Here is a 22,274-nt window from a genome sequence, read left to right as displayed (position 1 = left end):
AATATAAGTGAGATCAATATGAGAGAGATTATATAATTTTTTTAAAAGCACTTGAATGATAACACAAGTTCTATTTTGTTTTTTAAAAAAAACAAAAACGGAAATCTGGAGAAGGAAGCCAAGTTGCCTGGGTCAAAATAATGTGTGGAAGGCAGTTGTGCTGATTTTGTGTTCCTCTGTGCTCTCTGAAGAGAGCAGCAGGAACCCGGGAGGTAAGCGAGTGTTGACACTCTTTTCAAGGCTGCAGGCATGCTGTTAGGGGATGCAGCTCACCCTTTCTGCTTTTGAAGGCTTTGTTCTTTTATTCTGATGAGGCATTAAATACATGTTTCAAATGTTTATGCTAAGTAGATAGGTGCTTTCTTTGGTTGTTTTGTGTTTGTTAGTAAATCTTAAAAAGGTTTTGCAATTTTGTTGCTTATGTATGAATAAATGTGCTTAGTGTTTGGGTGCACTGATATGAAAAAGGAAGAATCAGTCTGATGCAATAATTTTAGAAAGTATTTTTGTCTAAATGCTACATATTATTGTTCCATTTAAGGATGTTTTGGAACTTGCATCCCTGTGTAACTTTGGGGAAAACAGCTAAAGCATCTGAGATGATGGCAGCTTTCTGCACTGAAAATAAACTTCATCAGGTTAAGGTAGTTTTCTGTGGTTTCCTGGCACTTTCTGTACGAAATACATACTGTTTCTGTTGAAGAGCACTCTGTGTGTAAAGCAGCAGTACTTTCTGTCTATGCGAATCACAGCTGATCAACTATTGTCAGAAAAATATTCAGAGGTGTTTCTCTAGTTGGTAACTGCATTGTGTGAACAGACAAGATCCGTCTGGTTCTGATAAATGTTCTGTGAAAGAAGTGCCCACCTAGATGTGCTGGGAAGTCCCAGGGTCAGTGAGAGCCTTACATCATTTGAGATGGAAATGTTCCAAGATGCATTCTCAATGTATTTATTTTTTTTCTTGAGATTCCTCCCAACAGAGACAGAAGAAATCTTCATTTTGAGACTTTTATTTTTAAAATCATAAAAGCCCAAGACTGAAAGCTTGGAACTTTCTTGGAATTTTGAGGACAGGTGGCAACATCAAGTTATGCTTGTTGTCAGGATTGTGGCAGTTTTGTTTTATAGAGCTTTTAAGTTAAAAATGCTGAACTTGATCAGCATATGGTACTGGCTAGCCTCATCTCTACCAGCTCTTTTGTTATCTTGTTATTGTTACAGGTCTTAATGACAGTTGTAAGCCATAGTTCTGGATGCAGGGGTTAGTCCACCCTGGGGAGGAGAGGGAGAAACAGCAGTGTGGATTATGGAAATATGAATTGATCTAAAAAGCAGCTCTCTTGTAACAGAATGGGACTCAAAGAAAGACTGAGGAGAAGCTGGTGAAAAGACGATGGAATATGATGTGAAAATGATCATTTGAATGCTTTCCTTTTCATTCCCAGCTGCTGTGTTCTGGTGAAAAGGCATGCATTTGTATATCTTAAGGCTGGGTGAAAAAGGGCCAGATGAATGGAATTACTCGTTAGATATGTTTTCATTTTGAGTCAAATAAATTATGTGCATTTTAATAGACTGTATGCATATGTTAGCCATTTTTTTTAATCATACAGCTGTGATATTAGGGGACTACATTTTGTAGAAACGCTCTTTTCTCTGTTTGCTCAAATAAGTACAGTATTAATATTTGACTGTCCTTCAAATATTCTGTATCAGCCTATCAAAAATAACTGCTAGTGATTTGGCTTGTTCCTGCAGCCATCAGTGATGTGCCAAAGCAACGAAGAAAAAACTAGCTGATGGCTGAAGCAGTGATGACAATAATTTGGACTGTCTTCCAGAAAGACTGCCAAATTGTCATGTGTGATGTTGTTGTTGATTGACCTCGACTGCCCTCAGAATATTCCAGTCTAATGCCATCTAATTCCTTATTCTGTGCCACCTTATACTTCCTTATCTGCTTGCTCAGTACCCTCCATCCATTTGAATCTTTGGTATGTTGCCTCCATTTTACATTCAGCATTGCTCTTGTGTCTCAAGCTTACCGCTGATCTTGGAGGAATATCTGGCTAGAATAACTAGCTGAGCCTGTTTTTATGTTTGGTACTGGATATGATATTCCTGAACTCTCTGTTTGGTACTTGGCTCTTGCTGTGCCTTTCCTGATGATAGTTTTCTGGACAACTAGGAGACCATTTGAGGCACACTGTTTTGCTGTTACTGCTAGAAGTATTCCAAGTGTCATTTCAAATAATTTCTGTTTTCTTAAATAAAATAAATTTCTTTTACATATTACTTATGTTAGGAAATGGTCTGAGATAAAATGTTGTAATCCAAATATGAAGTCAAGGAACCAGAGCAGTCTGGTGCCAAAGAACGAGACTTGATGGGACTGAGGTAAAAAACTGAAGCAGCAGAGGACTTGGCCAGCAGCAAAAGCAGGGCAAGGGTGGTTAGTGGACTCTAGCTGAAGGGGTCCAGGCTACTTAGTTTGGGACCTCAGACAAGAATAAGCCAAGGCTAAGCAGTTCCAGCCAGATTATCAAGGAGATACATGTTAGTCTATCAGATATACATTAATCAGGATATAATTATTTCTGGTACTCATTACTTCATTTCAAGGTATTGTGAACTGCTTGGCTGGTAGACTCTACTTACTTCTTCCCTAAGAAAATGTGTAGAGTTTCTGTTTTTTGTGTGAGTCAGTCTGCAATCAATAATAAAAGTACAATCAGTAAAAAAACAAGAGATCCCCATCTGAGAAATAACCTGTCTCTGAGGTTACAGTGTGTGTATATCACTAGGCACCAGTGACCACTATTAGAGAAAACATACTGGGCCAATGAAGACCAGTGCATCAGTTACTGAATTCCTGACTAAAGTCAGGAAGAGGAAGGACCTCTTCCAATTTATAGAGAAATCCTGTTGTAGGAACATGATTTTTATTACTTTTCAGTAAGTGCAGTGAATACTTGGGCTAGATTTGTGAGTGTCTTCCCTGAATATAGGCAGTTTCATTCTTCTGGATCAAGGTAAGATAACTGAAAATCTTCCTGACTGTGGCTGCTTGTGCTGTCTGGTTTCCTGGTGGAAGCTGCCTCTTTGTCCTCTTAGCTGTTCAGATTGGCTTATTGGCTGTATCAGAGGTCTAAGCTAAGCCTATTGGCCTTGTGCTGAAGTGGCTGATGATGGTCACATGCAGAAACACCAACCTGAAATTGTTGCGAAGTAATCTCCAGCAAAGGTGCCATAACAAGGAGCCAGAAGTCTGGATAGCCTCAGCCATAGGCAAAATGACTCTACATTGACTATCTCCTGGGGGAAAAAATGACGTCTAGTTTTATGTCCTTTGTGTTTGATTCTTTGTGATAGTCATCTGTCTGCATCTGGTAACACAAGGAATGTGTTAGCACTTGAAAATCATCATTTTTTGCCACTTTCTTGTCCTTCTTTGGTCTTGGAGTTGTTTCCTTTTATTCCATTTTTCAACACTATTGATAATATCTGAATTTAGTACTGAAAAGTGCTGTAGTACTGTTACTACAAGTGATTGAGGTTAGGCTGTGTTATGGGAAGGCTTAGAATTTAACCTGTGCTGCCTGTAAACCACAAAATAACTGTTTCCTTTAGAGAAATGTCACGAATATTTGTAATTACAAAACAATAAACCTAGCAGGTTCCTTAGAATCTTATTTCCTTTCTCAGTTCCTTTTCTATAGGTTTTTCTAGCTCAAGAAACTCAGCCCACACATGTAGTGGGTTTCACTACCCTTTACAATGTAATGTGATTTCCTGACTTCCCTTCTGACACAGCTGTGCAAGCTGGCACGTTCCCCATGGGACTGCACAGCTAGAAGTGGACAAGCCCAGTGGAAGGTGTAGCTTTTGGACTGTCTCAGCTTATTTATCTGCAGATGTTTTCTCTTGGTGTGGCATCCAAGTTGTTCATTAGCTTATTGATCCTTCATTTGTTCACTACTTTTGAAGTTCAGAGTTTCCAGCAAAATGAGGATTTCATCATGGCATATGCTGTATGGTCATTTAGTGAAAAAATCAGTGAAAAGTTCTGATTTTGGAAGAGCATCACTGGCATTGTATGACACAGTTTCACTCCCCAGCCTGAGCAGGCCTATTCTTGCGTATGAACAATCTGCAGATCTGGTGCTGACCTTTCTGTGTACATCAGTACTGGTATTTACCCGGCAGCCCAATTGTTCAGTAGAAGCTTTCTAGGCAAGGAGTGACATTGTACTATTTACAGACACTCTCTGCTTTAGGTCTTGACTCTTAGGTAACTAGTGCAGTACTTATTTATACTTTACTTCTTTTTCTCAATTAAATGCATGCTTAGGCTGCTCTTCCCAGTTGGACTGTTGTAGTCATAACATTTGCTTGCTTGCTTGCTTCTGCTTCTGAAATTTGCCTGTGTGAAAGCATTATGGTTAGCAAACTGAGGGAGTCAAAGTGTGAAGTGGTACTTAAAAATAAGGTGTGATTGTTTGTTTATTTGTAGCCTGTTACCCTACAAAAAACATGTTTTATGGAAAAATTCGGTTTTCTGTACGGATCAACTGAAGAAGACACTGGAAAGTACTTCAGTACTTTTTGTCTGCTGATTGCATATCCAAAAGTCTGGCAACCTGTGATCAACCTGGATTGGGAAGACACTGTGGTGCTGTATGTGGACAGAAACAATTGTGTAATTGATAAAGTAAATCCATTTAGCTGAATTCTCCCTTCTGGTCTTGCCTCTGACCTTTCATTCTGATTTCCTGGTTGCTGCATGTTATGAGTCTTCTGTCTTGACTACTTCTGTCAAAATTGCAGCTGCTTGTTTTTGTTTGTTTCTTTTATAATTAGTTCTATAAGTAGGTTGAAGTCTCCAGTGAAATGCTAGAACTTAAGGAGGAAAGAGAAAGATAAAGGAAATAAATCTGAAATGTACCAACTATAATCAAAAGGAGAGTTTATCACACTTGAAATGTTATGAATTTTTCAGTACTTTTATTTTAATAGAAATGCAGCTACTTATTATTTGTAGTACACTATTATAGTTCATTTTCCTTTAAAAATTATTTTCCATGATGATTGAGAGGAAAATCTTGCAAATAGGAGTCTTTAGACCCGAGTGTCAGTTACACTTTACTGGTGATACTCCTTGATACTGTTTTACAGACTTTTCTGAGACTTCAAGTATATTGAATAGGTAGAGTTGGGTACGTTGCAAATAGGTTCATTCTGAGCAATCAGAATATTCCAAAGTGGAATGTAAAAACAGGCAGAACAAATAAATAAGAACTAATTTTAGTATGTGCTCTATTGGATGGTGATTATGTTTTCACCACTGGAGAAACAGCATCTGAACAGGTTGTGTGGGGAGTTCCCAGTGTTGCTGCCAAAGATGCACCTTAACCGGGGTTGTAAGCAGTGGGAAATCTTAAGATGTCTTGAGTGAAATGAAAATTACTGCCCTCTTAGCTGTGCAGGGTGTCATCTGCAGTTAAATGTGGCCTTCAAAGACTTAGCTATTTTGAAAGGGATGTCTACCTTACCACTAGTTTAAGACAATTTCTCTGTTGAGCTACTAGATAGTGTTAGAGATTGCCACTGAAAGCGTATATTAATAAAAAAAACCACTTTTCCCCTACTGCAGGATGATAGGAAAGCATGTGTCATACTCTGGTGTCTTTTTTTTTTGTCCAAAATGGAATGAACTTTCTTAAAGATGATAAATACTCTGCCATCTTAAAAATTAAACATCGCCCACATAGTAATCTGAAGAGTGGAGATGGAAGAGCATGTTTCCTGTTTTTCCCAGCTCTCTGGTGCTGCCTAGGGAATAACAGTCTCTGTGACATGAGTCAGGGAAGTAGCGGGGAAGCTATTTATTGGTGCATGGGATGCAAATATTATATGCTTGCTAGAGCTGTACTGCAAAGTATCATTTATCTTGTTTTTGTTTGCCTTGCCAGTAATAGTGGTAGATGGTAACCTTTCAAGCTACAGTTATTCTAATGGGAGATTTCTTTGAGAAGAAGAGAATTTTCAGTTTTTATGTTTTTATTATGAGTTCCAGGAAAGCTGAGGTTTGGGGTTTTTTTTAAGCAGGTAAATTAACCTGCGCTGAACTTCGTATTGTTTTACCTATTCTGCTATTTGTAGCTGAGCTTGTTATTTTAAAGTGAACTTTGAGTCCCTATATACTATGCTGAACACAATTGTGGCTGAAAGATGTAATATTTTTCACTGGTATGTGATGAGATTCAGGAACAATCAGAGAGAGACTCTGATGTTTCGTAACTTAGTAAAAAAATGAATATTTAAACTTAATCTGAGGTTCTTTGGGAAGCTTTTTTCTTCAGTTTTGCAAGATAGTGAGATTAAGAATGCCCTTAAAGTGTTTAGCGTTAATTAATATATCTGTTTTTTTCTCTTTGTAAGATGTCTTTGAAAGATACTCTAAGAGCAGTAAAGTCTCAGATGTACTACCTGTGATGCCAGCTTTAGTCTGCTGTACAGGACAAGAGCTTCCTGTACCATACCTCCAGTCTAAGTGTACCACACCTTGGGCATGTCACTGTTCCAGTCCGTAATTTTCTTTCACTTATTATTGTGCATACTTAAAGTACTGTTAGTAACAAGTGACCTTGCAACAGCTACCTTTAAGTTCAGTAGCAGGTATAGCTAATAGCTACTTCTTTATGTGATTTGGATTTTCTAAGATTTCAAGATCTTCATGTTATTTTGTTGTCTAGAATATTTCTGTCCTGCTACCTCATCTTTCTTCATGATTTAGCTGTGCCCTTACTGCTCTGTAGAGCACAGAGCAGCTAGATTAATTCTGTCTGTCAGGAGCAAGTTGGTGAACCAACCTCTTCTTCTTTCCATCCTCCCCTGAAACATGTAACTGAAACCTGGCAAGTGTAGAAGAGACAGGGAACAGGAATGAGAGAAATTAACTCAGATTGGAATGCTGTAAGCAATCTCCTTATTTGCAGGTATTCAACTCCTTGTTCATTTTAGACAACAAACATTTCTCTGAATAAGTTTTAGAAAGATGAAAACATGAAGGTGAGTCTGTCTAAAAGACTTGGTTATTAATAAAACATTATGAGCAACCAGTCAATCATAGGCTGTAGGACCTCTCCAGTTGTAGTTTACATGTGAGCCAAGTAAATAAGGATTAACCGTTGTTCTCTGCAGTGGAGTAGAATTTGTGTTCTATGGGTCAAAACAATTCACCATTGTAGGAATGTACACATAGCTCAACTTAATGGACATTTAATCTTCCTTGAATCCATTAGGGACAACTTGTCTGGAATGGTCCAGAATAGCCTTCCCCTTTATACGTTTGTGAAGGATATAGGAACTCTTATTTGTCAGCTGTATCTGGAAAGATCTAGATGTCAGAAAATACAACACTATCCACAACTTACTCAGAGCACTGGAACAGGCTGCACAGATGGGTTGTGGAGTCTTCTTCTCTGGGGACATTCAAAACCCACCTGGATGAGTTACTGTATGACCTACTCTAGGTGGTCCTGCTCTGGCAGGGGGGGTTGCACTTGGTGATCTTTTGAGGTCCCTTCCAGCCCTTAAGATTCTGTGGTTTATAATTTGCCTTTAGACCTAGAGGAAAATTTGAAACATCCAAAGGTGAAAACACAGAAATGTAATTGCTGATTGTGTTTCTTTGCAGTGTACAAAGTGAGACTCATAGCTAAGTCTGAAAAATGATTTTGTTTCAAGTGATTCATCAAGATGGGACAAAAGTTTTGCTTGTGTAGCAGATTGTGTGTTAGAGTCACATAGTTGTAGACTTTTACTTTCTGGTTTCTTCACAAGTAGCTTTGAACTCCTTGAAGTTATATGTTAAATACATATGATTTAGAATTTTCGGGACTTTATTTAACAAGTATGGAAATGATAGATAAAATATTTAAAACTGGAGATCTCTGACTTCTAAAAAAAGCTTTAAAAAAGGTTAAAAAAAAAAGTAGTGTAACCTAGTGGTTCATTCTTGCAGGAGTGAAGTTCTGTAATGGTAAGATAAATCTTTGGAAATGTATTTATTTCCTAAAACAGCTTTACATTTCCTCTCTGAATGACTAGCATTTAATTTCTGTGTTATTCTTTGCTTTAAGTGTCCAAAAAGCAGCTGATAAACTTACTTTTTACCTTACAAAGTACTAGATAATCCCTGGATGGTGCACTTTTGAGAGAGGCAGAAAGGGGTTAAAAATAGCTCTGGAGGCCTGGTAATGATTTCCATACCCTTGGATTTCCCTGAATGTAATCTAAAATTAATTTTTTTATTATTCAAACCATTTGGGCCTGCCTTTATGATAGCTACAGTTTTCTGATGAGATTTTTAGCAGAGGTAAGAGCTAAGTCTTTGAAATACAACTATTGCTGCTGGGTCCCTGCTGTGAGTGTGTGCGGCTTCAGAAGAAGGAAAAGGAAAAGTCAGTGGTGAGGACAGAGCTTGCCTTTCATTGGCTGTTTTATGTGGCAGCATTAGAATTTCACCTTCATTGAGCCATAATGATGAAGGGCTCAATGCTGCAAGATGCTAAGCAGCCCAGCTTTGACTTAAGAATGAACCTAAATCTGTGCTTAACTTGAAGCATTTAAATATTCCCACTGAAGTCACTGGTTTGAGTCAGAAATAGCTGTCGCGAGTCTTAAATCGTAAGTAGATCTCTTATTTGCATGTTCGGACTGGCATAGGATGACTTAAAACTATGGTAAGGAATGGTGAAATAGAATCCCCTTCAGGGAAAGATCAGAGAGCGAGTTGGGTGAGAAGAGTGAAGAAGAGAGGACACTGGAGTTGGAGGTTGAGATTTGAGTAAGGGAAACTGGTAAGAAGAACTGAAATAGAAAGACATGCAATCAGATGTTTCAAAAGAAGACATTTAAAGAGGGGTTGGTAGTAGGCAGAGGAACTTCTAGCAGGAGGAAAATAAAGAGCTTTGAAGGACAATTAGATGAAATACAAAAATAGAATAGCAAACAGCTTTTATCAACAAGGTAAAAAAAAAGGAGACTTTTGTCTTTGTCGTATCTACTGTATTAAAGACTGACAGAAAAGAATTTCCACTTTCAGCGAAAAGAAGCAAGGGAAAAGAACTCAAAAATAAGAGAAATCACAAAGAAGACAGCTAGAAAATATTGTTACTGAGAAAGATAACAACTGAAGAAGTAAGGATAATAGGGGAGAAATTGCAGAAGCATTTTGTAACTACACGGATGAGCATTTATTTGTCCTCCTGTAATTGACATTTCTTTGGCTGATTTCTGCCTGCAGAGTAAGAAGATGGAGGTATATGGATGGACAGATAAAAAGACAATTAGTTAGCTATCTGAGTTTATATGAATGATTTGGATAACCTGATCCGGATTGAATAATTCTAATTATCTCAGTTACTATCTATTTAATTTAGGCCATTCCTTCCATGGGTATGCTGACATGTCTCTGGAGCAGACAGGGTGTGACGATGTCTCAGTTGTAAGGCTGTTAGCATTCTTCTCCAGAGATGCTCTTTCCATACGTAGAATGGATGTAGGGGAGAACCCACCTGCTTGCTTGAGGAAGTCTTATGCTGCAGATAAAATCAGAAACAGTTGGAAGGTAACAGGACTGTCTTTTGAAAAACAATGTCAAAACTGCCGCTCATGCAGTGTTTCAACATTTGGGAAACAATACCTCAGAGTATTCTGATCCAGGAAAATTTTGAATCCTTTCACAGGGATGCAGTTGGAAAAAATCAACTGGAGTGAAATATGTGCAGTTAGGAAAAAAAAAAGCTGCAGTGAATCCTTCTAACCTCAAAAATTAATTAGGTTAATCTTCAGTATTTCAGTAGTGTAGTGTTAAGTAAGGAACCTAATTTCTGTCCATTTGTCAAATCATCAGGCCTCATGCACATAGAAAAAGAGATGGTGGAAATCTGTAAGTTAAAGTGAAAAATGCCCCTCAAACTTCTTTTCAGATGCATTCATAAGCTGATTCTGTTATATATATTTTCCCATGGAAGCCTTCTTCCAGCTGTAGTGAGATCATGTTGTGTCTTGTTCCAGTGGGAAAAGAAGCAAGTACCCTCTCAAATCACTGTGCTCTACAGTATATAGTGAACAGCCCTGAAGCTTGTATCGATTGATAGTGGTATGATTAAAAAAGACACTAAAGGAATCCCTTCTTTTCTGGATAGTAAAGAATGTAGTGTGTATCTTGAATCTAACCAAAATGACTAACCAGTAATGTTGCTGAAGGGCCAGATGTGAGTTACCAGGAGCTTTTCTCCAGAAGCTGGTGTGTATGAGTTCAGAAGCATCTTGTACCATCTTTTATGTTGCTTTATAAAAGTGATGATGCATGGAATTAGCTATACAGGTATCAAAACAAGCAGGGAATGCTAAGGAATTATTTCTTTTTAGTCTTCTGTAATATCATCTCAATCTAGAGCCAGAGAGCATGACCAGTCTGGTCTGGAGTTGTGTAGTGTAATTGATGAAAGGGAATTAATAAAATCACTGGAGCATGAGCCTGTGAGAGTGCAAGTTTCTGCTGCTGTGCTGTGGGTGAAAAGAAAACATTTTCTCAAATACTGTTTCCATTTTTGTTTAAGGTTTTTGTGAGGGAAGCAGTGTGTTGTAGTTCACATGATAATAATTGTATGATTTTCTTCTTGGAGCTTGCATAAAGAATGAGAGTTATTCTTTTAACTTAGGAGTTAAGCTCAAGATGTAGATATGTATTTGCTATCTGAAAGAAAATGGATAATATTTTACTTTAATTTTTTACGACATTGTTATAATTTTATGCTTTTATACTATTTCTTTCCTTTATGACACAATGACCGTATCTGAAAGCACTAATACTTGTGAAAACCAGAGGAGGAAATGAGACATATATATCAAAGATATTTTTGCTTTCTGAAGACTTGTACAAGCTTTTCTTTTTATAAATAAACACATAATTTTATGAAGCTAGGAAAAGAAAAGATAATACATTGTTCTTTTTCTGAGAGTGTGTGTGTTGACTCAAGACTTTTCTGCTTTGGCAGGGGGGTTGGACTTGATGATCTCTAAAGGTCCCTTCCAACTCTACCATTCTATGATTCTGTGATTTTAAGAAGTAGTCTGGACTGAGTTACAGATCCTTGAAAATGACGACCCATTAGGAGTCTGAGCTCCTGATTTGCTCAACAGAGAGGTTACAGGAAGTATCAAGTGTATTTGTACATGGAAAGGGACTGTGTATGTGAATATGTACATCATATCATTTGCATTTTAAATTTGTCTGGGAACATCTTGGGGGCATCTTGTTTTCTTCCATTTTAAAAATCTGAATAGCACCTGTAATTAAAGGAGAAGAGTGAGCCCAGGAAGCTAGGTAGGACTTCCATCTATTGATCTGTGTAAACCCGGCTTACACTGTCAGGGGAGCAACAGTCAACTGCTGAGCTGCTTTGTCACTGACATAAGCTGAGAGAGGATTTTTTTTTGTCTATACTGTTTATACACCAGTCTATAGACCTGCTGGCTGGCTGAATTTTAAAGAGAGCGGAGGTTTAAAGACTTGTCCCCTGAGGGAGGCTCCTGCCAGTTGGGAAGCGAGCGAAGGCTGCTCTGCAGAAGTTGTGTGCACGTGTACTGGGCTGGGGGAGGGCGGGGGCAGAGCTAGGGAAAAGCTGTCCCGCAACTCAGCCTGGAAAGGCTGCAAAACAGACCCATAATTTTCAGGTTGTTTAGTCAAAATATTGAGCTAATACCTTTCTTTTTTTGTTGTTTGTTTGGGTTTTTTTGTTTTTCTTTTTCTTGAGTGATAATTTATTCTGAGAGAATACAATGGGGAACATAAATGAATACATTTCCATACCCAATTCTGAGGCAGTGCTAAGCTTGCCAGCCAGCAATTAAAATCCTCGGTGGTGAGGAGAAAATGACTTCCTATAGTGTGAGAATAGGTGCAGATTTGGAAGGAGAATTTAAGTAAACTATGAAATCCTATTTGGAACAGGAAAAACAAACTTTATGAGCCTGAAGTGAGGGACTATTTGGCAATGTTCAGCAAATTTCGGAGTTAAAAGTTGTGATTAGCCTCTTCTGCTTGCTTTCTTTTGTTAGAGTTTATTATTATTACTACCCACATCCTGTATACTTGTTTCCTGCTTACAGAAATTCAAATGTTTGCCTGCCCTGTTGGTATTTTGCTTCTCAGCCTTCTGCAGTGGCCACTTAACAGTGGTCAGGATGGTGCTTGAGCAGTTTGTTCTAGAGAATGTGCTATGGACTGCTGTTGTTCATAATGAAGTTTATAAACTTTCCCAAAAGACAGCATGTGGCTTTCATACCCTTTCATTATCTGTGCTGACAAATTAAAAGTTCCAAAGATCTCTGGAACTCTCTTGTATCACTTAAAAATTGCAGAAAAGTTGACTTTCTTGTTCTGTGCTGGATGATGATTCACTGGGGCGCATCAGATACCTTGCATGTTGTACTCAAAGGCATTTTTTTCCTGAACTTTTCATCCCTGGCTGATTAACTTGCATGGATTCTTCATGTTTTACATTCTTCACTGAGCCAGGCAAATGTTTGAAGTAAATAACCATTGTGGTGTGTAGGAATTTAGATACATAGGTTCCCCTAATGGGAGTTGACTGTTCAACATGCAGTAAACAGAGAGTTCAGACTGGAGAGTGCTAATATCTTAGACAGAGTTCTTAAACCCCTATGTGCAGCTCTGGAAATTTGGTATCAATATGCATTTTTCTGAACACACACACACACACCTTGTGTACAGCAGTACCTTTCTGTTGCTTCGCTACAAAAAGAGAATTTGGGAGGTTTGACCAACTCTGTTGATATCGGTTGTCTCTTCTTAGTGGAAGCATTTCACTGAGAGTTTGTTTTCCCAGTTGGGAGCAAAGAAATAAAACCTGGTTTCCTAGGATCTTGTAAAGTCATGGTTTTAAATATTTGTTGTTAATTGATCTGGTAATTATTTTTTTTAAAGCAAAAAATATTGACTGGTTTAAGAGCATTTTTATATTTTAATTAACACGTTTTATTTGCCACTAAACAGCTTCTTAAATAAAATTCTGCAAGAAGAGGGACATTATCCTTTCATATTAGGGTACAAATGTAGATACGGTGGATTCCACACACCCTGGCCCCCTCCCCCCTCTACGTCGCTGCCTTCCCTTTAATAACAGCAAGTCTGGCTTGTGAAACCCAAAGGGTTAATCATATAAATTTCTCCTTTGGGCCAGCAGACGATTTCCATCATTTTCAGCATTTGACTATGGAACATGTATAGAGTTGTTATACCTCTCTGCAATTCATTCTGCTGCCAACTTCATTCCCTTTTCTCTGCCTGCATTTTAATTGAAACAACATTTGTATTTTTGAGCCAGGATCTGTCAGAAGTCCCTGTGGCTAGTCTGTGGTACAAGTAGCAGCAGACGTGGCTTACCCATATGGTGTGGTGCTTCTTGTAAAATCCATATGGCCTTGTTGAAGGGAATCCCAGCGGGGATGTGAAGGGTGTTAATACCCTTCAGGCCAGGCCTTTCCCTCCTGGGGCTTCTATGGCATTGTCTTTGCAATCTGCCAAAGCACAAACTTAATTCCTTTTTAATAATCAATTATTTCAGTCCAGGAACGTGTGCTGTATTTTTTTTTTTTTGCAATCAGATATTCCTTGAACTTATGATTCATTAGGAGTATGTTTGGATATTTTGTAAAGGCAAGCCCTTGCTAGAAAATGCCCTAAAAGATTTTTCAAAAATCCTAACTTGATCTCTTGTATTTACAGGAAGTGCTGAACAGTGTTCCAAAGTTCTGCTTTCCTTTTGACGTTGAAAGGTACGTGGTACCAGCATTGCTTGTTTAAAACTATTTCATAGAAAAATGGTGTTTAGCATAATAGCAAGGGAAGATTGAAGGGAAAGGAAAACACACTGTACTTGCTGAACTTGCACATGCAGGTGAGAAGAAACCGGCCTTTGTGGTTGAAATAAGTATGAAATCACTAGTAGAAAAGCATCGCAACAAAATGCAACCTTTACAGATTTGAGAGATATCTCTTTGGAGGCAGAGCTACATTCCAGCTCCCAGTTTTGTCCATTAGAGCTGTAAACGCCATCTGTGTTAATATAAGGATGTAACATAGTTTCCTTCAAATGGCAAGCATTATACAAAATGTTACAGTGCAGCAGGATGTAAAAACTCACTGAACAATGCTGAAAACATGTTGTTTGAGTTCAGAGAAATTACGGCTTTAATTGCATGAAAGTAACTGAATATGAGAAAAATCAAGACCGTTATTTATAATTAATTAGCCCTTACCTTTCTGCTACCAGTTATAGTGTGTCTTCCATGTAACGCTGCCAGTCATTTAAATTGTTCATATAAAACATTTTTGTTAATTACGATATTTATTTAGGCTTGTCAAAATGATTAATGGTAATTAATTTAATAAATTGTAGTCACTCGGTTTGGAAAACTCATATTGTCCGAATCAGCAAAGACTGAATTAGAAGCTTGATTTGCATAATTAATGAAAGATACACCCAGATAGTGTACAGACTGAGCTGGCTTCAGAACAACATTGGCATCAGTTGTAGGTGGAGAGTCAAAAAGATGAGAAGCATCTTATCAGATGCAAGAAACTGCAAGCAGCAGAGCAAAAGATGGTGTGTGCATGGAGGAAGGAAGAGAGGCTTTGCAGAAAAACACACTGGCAAAATAAAGATCTTCATAAGCACAACTTCCCCAATGTAAACTAGATTCATTTAGTCTTTTGTTGTTGAATTTAATTAAGTCATTTGGGTTCTGAACTGCTTAAGCTCACTGTCCTTTAAGCTGTTTTAATGACTTAACTGATACGGTTGTCAGTGTTGGCTTTAAAGCTTTAAAGTCATTAATGTGCTTAAGATATGTACAGAATTCTGTTTAAAATTGGTAATGAACATGAATAATGGAAATAAAATTTAAGGATAAGAGAAAAAGGTGAGGTTCTGTTGCTGCCATCCAGTGGCAAAGAAATAATCATTGGCAGCAAATAATTATTTTCTAATAACTCATCTGGCATTAACTATTTCTGTTGAACCATTCGGGAGACAGTTGCTTTTATAAACTGGATAAGCTTAATCAGTAAACTGTGGGAATACATGAATTTATAGCACAGCTAGGTGGGTATTATAGCTAAGTGTCTGAAAAAAAAAAGGGGGGAGGGAAGAAAAGAAAAAGTTACGGGCTGTTTGTTGTTTTTCTGTTAATACCCTCCCAATGTCCTCCTCCTCAGACATACTTTTTGACTCTTGGCCTCACACTCTGCTGTAAAGCAGTGCCCTCAAAGGTGCAGAATTTCTACAGATGTAAAGAAAACAAAGGAGTTGAACAAGAGGAGGAGAGATTGTTGGAAGCTGAGATTCACTGTCAAGGGGAGCAAACCCCATGTGTTTGGTGTGGCCTGTTGACTGCTGAGGCAGTACTGTGCTGTCTGTAACAGCAGCCACCGCACTCACAGCTTCTAATGTAGCTGGGAGCTTGAGTTTTAGGGGATTTGTGGGAGAATCAAAGGCAATACAGGATCATGAGAATATAAAAGAGCATGGACAAGGAGAAGGGGTGGAGCTGGTGAGGAAAAGGACAAATAGACTGGAAGCTCTTTCAAGAAAGCAGGCAACTGTTTACTGGCAAGCTGTTTTTCGAACAGTTAACTGGCTGTTTTGTGTATTTACCATTCACTACTCACTTCAGGCATTCTCTATGATGTAGATATACGCTGCCTATACCTTACCACTTTTATAGAGAAAACCAGTTGTCTTCTCAGTTCTGTTTTTCATTTTGAAATTTGGACCCGATAAAGAAAAGGATTAAGAAAAAACACTACTGTAGCTTATTTTGATGTGGGTTATTTCCAGTGGATGTTTAAGATATGGCAAGCATTTTAGTTTTTGTCTAGCCTTAAGTGTGCTTTTTACTTGTCTGGTAAATATATATATATAGATATGTATGTTTGTGCTAAAAACATATATAAAAATGTTTTTTCTTGTATAGAGGAGCATGCACTGAAGTATTTTACAGATGGTTTCAATGACAATTTCTGTGCAGAAAGCTTCAACTGAAGTAAAATGCAAAATATGTTTCATTGAGGATACTGTACTTTAGAGAGTGTAGTTTCCTCAACCTGTATTATATGTATTATATGTACAATACATATAGAAGTCTCTTCAAGGAATACCTGATCCCAGTAAGAGCTAGAAATTGCTGATGGAAAAATGAAAATACCTAGAATGAAAAATGGGACTCTGTTCCATAGATTGTGTCATTTCCTTTTAATATTTGCTTTCCTTTTATATTTGGTGAACTAATACTAATATACCATAAAAAAAGCACTTGATCCCCTCTCTTATTCTTTTAATCTTTATGCAAGTTCTGCATGATTTTCTTTGCATTTCTTCTCCAATGGTCTTCTATATTTTCACTCTCAGACCAAAATTCTGAACAAAGTCCACACCTCAGTCTCTTCAGCCATCAGTTGTTTAGCTGAGTGATGACTAGTGAGCATGCAACTTCTCCTCTTGTTCCTTTTGGATCCATTTCAAATTCAGCCAAGCTCTGCTACATTACTGTTTGACTCTTCAATTTTATCTGGACTTTGAATCTCATTTTTCTCTGCCATAAATACTTCTCTTTCCTTCCATTCCTCTATGTTTTCTCTTTCAGGATGCATTTCTGCTGTTGAATATATAGCATGTGTGTGTTTTTAGCTAAGGCAGTTTGGAAACTTCCTGTAGGATGGGCATGAAGACAATGATACGTACTGCATTAATTTCCCTCACGGCGCTCACTCGGTTGCAGGGAAGTGTTACATTTTGGAGTGTAAGAAGTGCTGCTGCTGCTGTAAAAGGTTTCTCATTAGCAATAGAATATTGCTCAAGTAGAGGAATTACCATACATCTTAACTTGATAATCTGTTAGGGTCAATGAGTAATGGCGTCAGGAATAACGTCACTTTCACTCTCCTCTTCCTGGCAAGACTGTTTCTGTTGGTATTTCTGATAAAAGTCTCTGTGCAGAAACACAGCTGTGATCAAGACAAGTGAAAACAATGTCTGTAGAGATCATTGGATGTGCAGATCTTGTGAAAGGCAATTATGTCTTACACAAAAAAAAATTACCTTCAAAGTAGTTGAGAATGAAAAGTAAATGATTGAGAAGATGTTTTGAAGCTGTACAGGTGAAGAGCAATGATAGCATTTCCTGTGTATTTCATTCATTCCAATTAGTTTGCAGGGCAGGTTGTGATCTCAAAGATCCAGCAGTGGTTTGGTACAATGGAGTCTTCTCATCCTGTATCTCATTGTATTACGTGTATGTGTGCCTAATAGGAAAGGTATGTGTAAAAGAGAAGTGTTTGTGAGGACAGGCTGCAGCGTGCACCGTGCATCGTGGAAGAGTGCAATTGTTGGTTTCCCGTGTGGGTTATTTGATTTCCATGTCTATGCAGAAGTGAACTCGTCTGAGAGGAAACTTGGGCACACCCAGAGAGCTGTGGTGTGCTCCGATAGACCCTCAGCCAGATATGATGGCCAGGGCCTCCACACACTTCAGTTGAGACTTAAATATGCCCAGTGAGACTCTTCACTAACTACTTGTAGGTTCTTTTAATGCTTCTGTTGTTTTGACCAAATGGAAATGAGTGTGAGAGTACAGTCTGGGTGGTGGTATCATGTAACTAACCTTAAAGCTTTTGCAAAGCACATGTTAAGCAGTAGAGTATGCATGTGTCCCATGTGACTTTTCTCACCCTTTGAGTATCTGCTGCTTTCTCCTTTCCTAGGGGAAAATTTTAGTGTTTTATTTTGATGGAGATGAAAGAAAATAAAACAAAAATGCATTTTGCAGGAGATGAGTTAAAAATTAGTTTTGTTCTCTTAGATTGAAAGACTTGAGAGATCTGTGGTGGTTCTCAGCTTCTCTAGGAATTTGTTTTCAACTTACCATCTAAGCTTGGGCCAGATGTGATGCATATTAATCATAGTGATTACGAGCTTAGGTATTCTGCTCTAGAGGGTCACGTAAGAATGGGAAAAGAGAAGTGGACAATAGAATTACAATCACATCTGATGCTTCTTTTCAAATCTCTCTGCACTCCCCATTGTAACTTTGTTTTCATTTGGTTTTAGTAAAATCTTTGGAGGTCACTTCTAACCCAAACCATTCTATGATTCATTTTATGCCACACATTACCCTTCCTGTCTGAAAATGCAAAGTCCACCTAAAGCTGATTTTCTTTCAGAGGTTTTGGAAAAGTGCAAAATGTGTTTTTGTGAGTAAACTTCAGATACAGCTTGTTGGTGTTCTGAAATACTTTGAATGCATGTTGCAATTTCTGTGAAGATCACCCCGCCAAACGGTGGTCATGTCACGTGCTATCTGTGATCTTCTGTCTGAAAGTGACAAATTGCATGAGAGAAAGGTGCCTGACTTGAGAGTCTAAAGGAGATAAGAGACATGCCATGGCAATGAAGATTCTATTTCTTCTTAAAAAGAAATTAGGAAAAAGTTCATACTGTCAAGCAGAAAGTAGGGGGATTCAGGAGCAGAGGTTGCGACTCAGGCCTGGAGGTGAGTACGAGAAGTCAGAGGTGACGCTGAGGGGGAGCTGGAAGCTGAGAACAAAACACAGCAGCCTGCACTGCTGAGGGAAAGCTGACTGAGCAGAGGGTGAAGGTAAGAGGGGTTGGAACATCAGGCAGGGAGATTTTGTGTAGACTTCATCTGTCTCAAGTGGATAAATGTTTTAATACAGTCTTGAAGAGCATATTATTTTATTATTTATTATTACTTAAATGGCCATGTTTTATGTGATTTAGTGGATTTATACTCTGTATCTAATTTTTCAGGGTGTCTCAAAACCAAGTAGGACAGCATTTTACCTTCGTGCTCACCGACATTGAAAGTAAGCAAAGGTTTGGATTTTGCCGTTTGACGTCAGGAGGCAAGGTCTGCCTCTGTATTCTGAGGTAAGATGGCATAAGAGAAACGGAGTCAAGTAATGAATATAAGAAGAATACTAGAGAAAAACTACCTTTTACAAATTCTCTGCTACCGTGTTTTACTTCTCTGTCGGGGTATCAGTTCTCTACTACAGTGTTACTGTTGATTTCACATGAGAAGTGGTCCCAAGCCCCATGTCATGGTATGAAATCTCTGCTTAAAACCAGAGAGCAGCAGTACACTGCAGTTTTTGAGGCCTTGAATGCTTTGTGGATACTTTTACTTTCTAATGAGCTATTTTGCAAGTATCTAGTCAATTTAACAATCAAGTACACTCTTCTGTATTCCTCTCCTTGGAAATATGATTTCTGGGTAAGAAATACCAGAGCCAGATAATTCTCAATGAAGAGCATGCTGCTTTGTTGAGGCAGCAGTATTGATGATGGAGAAGTTGACTCCAGGGGAATACTTGTTTCTCCTTCTGCTTTTTCTTTCTTTCTCCCATAATGTGATTATTTTGGTAATGAAAAAAACAATGGTTTAGCTGTCCTAAAGCACTTCAGTTAAGAGCATAGCAGCATATAATACCCACAGAGGAAATGGGAACATCCGGTTCAGCAGCACATGAGAAGAGCAAGGCTGGAGTATAATTGCCTTCAAAGTGAGAATCCTGAAACACAAGGTGAAAGAGGAGCTAAGTGCTGCCAAAGACCCAAACTTGGGGCACCTTGGGCAGTTTTGGGGAGTAAACTAGTTAGAGTTAACCTTTTCTTCCTTCAGCAAGCTAGAAACACTTTTTTTTTTCCTTTGTACTCCTAACATTGTCTGTCTGGCTTCTAGTGCTGTAATAACAAATGTTTATTCACACTCAAGAATGGACATTTAAGTACTGTATGTAGTGCTGCAAAGCAAAAGATGGGGATTTTCAGCTGGTATAAACTTGGGTGTTTCATATAGCATCTCCCCACAGATGTACATCAGCTAGAGGTTAGTCAATGGTCTGTTAATTGGTAGAAGTTACTAGGAAAAGGAAAGGTGGCAAGCTGTAATTTCTCACTGAACCATAATCAAAGCATTGATTCTATATTCTTTATGACTTTTGTTGTGACAATTCCTAATTCAATACATAACAGCAATAGCTTCATAGCATTGCACTTACAGCTTGGCAGTGTGTTTCTCTCCAATTTGTGTGTTTGTTGTGTTTAGCTCAGACACAAAAAACACATCAGCATTTCCGTCCAAGTATGTTCTAGTCTCCAGTCTGATTTCTGCTCTGAATCTGAGGTTCATTAGAAGTGACCAAGTGAACAAAGACTCACTAGCAGAATTCTTTTTGGTATTTTATATGACTTTCCCTTTTATGTGACTTTTCTTCTTAAATTAACCAAGATCAAGGAAACTTTAACAAATAAATGCTGTCTTTATATAAAGGGTATGTATGCGTATTCACAGTTGCTCCCCTCCATATATCAAAATAACATGAATCTATATTCACTATGTGTATGTACACATAATGACTCTGTATGAGCAATTCAAACTGCTTGTCTGTTACAGATATGTACACTGTAGTCGTAGACTTCTATATAAACACACAAATACAGGTGTACATACATACCATGTCTAACTATACATTATGACAGGTGCACATATAGGTGTACTGCCTCAAACAAGAGGAATACATTAAGATTGCTGACTGAGGCTTTAACAAAGACCGGTAGAGACAGTCAAATACAGAAAAGTTAACTGAAATGCTTGTAAGTAACTAAAATCTAAGTAACACTCCTCTGAAGAGTAGGAACAAGACAGTTAAAGTGGTGAGAAGGACATACTATAGGAATTTGGGTAGTCTGATTGGAGAACAGGACACAACTTTTCTTTTGTGTATGTCCTTTGTGGATAGTACCAGATCATGTGTTAACCTATGGCAGGGCTGCTCAAGAGACAGGATTTGAAGTGCTGAACTGAAAATTGAAGGAAGGGTTGCTTGACATCAGGTTTTGTACCAACAACTTAAAGCCATGTGTAGCATTGAAGTCTTGTGGTTTGTGGGACTTCTGTCTAGAATTCACTCTTCATCTGAAACACTAATGAAAGGAAATGATCTCTGAATTTGCAGCCGCATGGTCCTGCTTTCAGCTAGATAACAGAAAATGTACATATAAAATGATTCTAAGTTCTATGGGTTTTGAAATGTTTTGTATACACAAGTGTGTGATTTGTGTAAACAGAATTTTCCCTCCTTTCAGAAAGTTTTCTTCAAGTTTTCTGTGTGTTTATCCAGTGAAATCAAAATCCCCCAAGGTAGCTGTCTCAGGCATTTTTCTTTGAAGAACTTAATTATGGTACAGTATCGTCTAAAATCATCACACAGAACTTGACTGTAGTTGCCAAATTCAAAGTGTCAGTAAGTGCAAAACCATAGTAAGATGAGAAAAGAAATACTGGATTATTGTCCACAACTTTTGTGTGATACTTTAGCAAATGTTGTCTCATTTTGTTTTTCTTTAAACTCTGTGGCTGTTTTGTGAAGCTCTCTGTGTGAATCTTGCTGTGTCACCTGCTTCCTCTCAACAAACTATTGAGCTAATGCAGCCCCATAAGAATGAGGAGTAGCACAATATTGTTATATACTTTGTTGTGCTCATATACTATATTGCATCTTTTCTTATAGTTTTACTTTTTGTACTTTAAATAATACCTTTCCGTGTTCGGTTTTGAATAATAGAAAGAGAATTTTTCTGGACATTGTCTCTAAATATCAGTGCTGTTTGCTATAGGAATAACACTTGCTGGATTTACAGGAAATAGTTTCTTTAATTACCTGAATGATTTTAGTACAAAGTGCAAATAATTTGATTGAAATTTGTTTTGTCAAAAATCTCAAAACTGTTGATGCACTCTGAGGTTGACTTTATGTATCTAGAGGAATGCAAAATTCATCATTAAAATGCTCAGTCTTAGATTTCATTAATTTTATGACTGTAAAATTGTCACCTATGTTTCCAAATGAAATACTCTAATAAGAAAGACAGGTTTATGTGGGAAGCCTTTGTAGTTCTTCAGTTCAGACCATGCTTGAAGCTTACTCGCTCTTCCTTTAGGCAAATCCCTTAGAAGCAGAATGTTTCAATTTTACACATTTTGTGTCAATTTTCCAGACAGAAAAGTAGCCCCTAGACATTAGGCATTTAGCTACGGAAAGGCAGTTTCCTTAGTTTTATTTGATTACTGGAAGTTAGATTCCTGCTGATAGT

At 37.9% G+C, this 22,274-nt stretch overlaps 1 protein-coding gene across 7 annotated transcripts in view; it reads left to right on the top strand.

Annotated features, from left to right (window-relative positions):
- Window positions 1–22,274, top strand: part of DENND1B (DENN domain containing 1B) — a 153,856-nt gene that overhangs the window by 41,639 nt on the left and 89,943 nt on the right. For all 7 annotated transcript variants that reach the window (XM_062003324.1, XM_062003322.1, XM_062003321.1 and 4 more), the window contains 2 exons: window positions 13,826–13,875; window positions 18,927–19,046. In XM_062003324.1, coding sequence (XP_061859308.1) covers window positions 13,826–13,875; window positions 18,927–19,046 — 170 coding nt within the window. The remainder of the gene's footprint in view (window positions 1–13,825; window positions 13,876–18,926; window positions 19,047–22,274) is intronic.

The sequence above is a fragment of the Colius striatus genome, chromosome 10 (genome assembly GCF_028858725.1).
Source record: "Colius striatus isolate bColStr4 chromosome 10, bColStr4.1.hap1, whole genome shotgun sequence".
Taxonomy (NCBI): Eukaryota; Metazoa; Chordata; class Aves; order Coliiformes; family Coliidae; genus Colius; species Colius striatus.
Note: the sequence above shows the minus strand (reverse complement) of the source record. Positions and strands in the feature narration are given on the sequence as shown.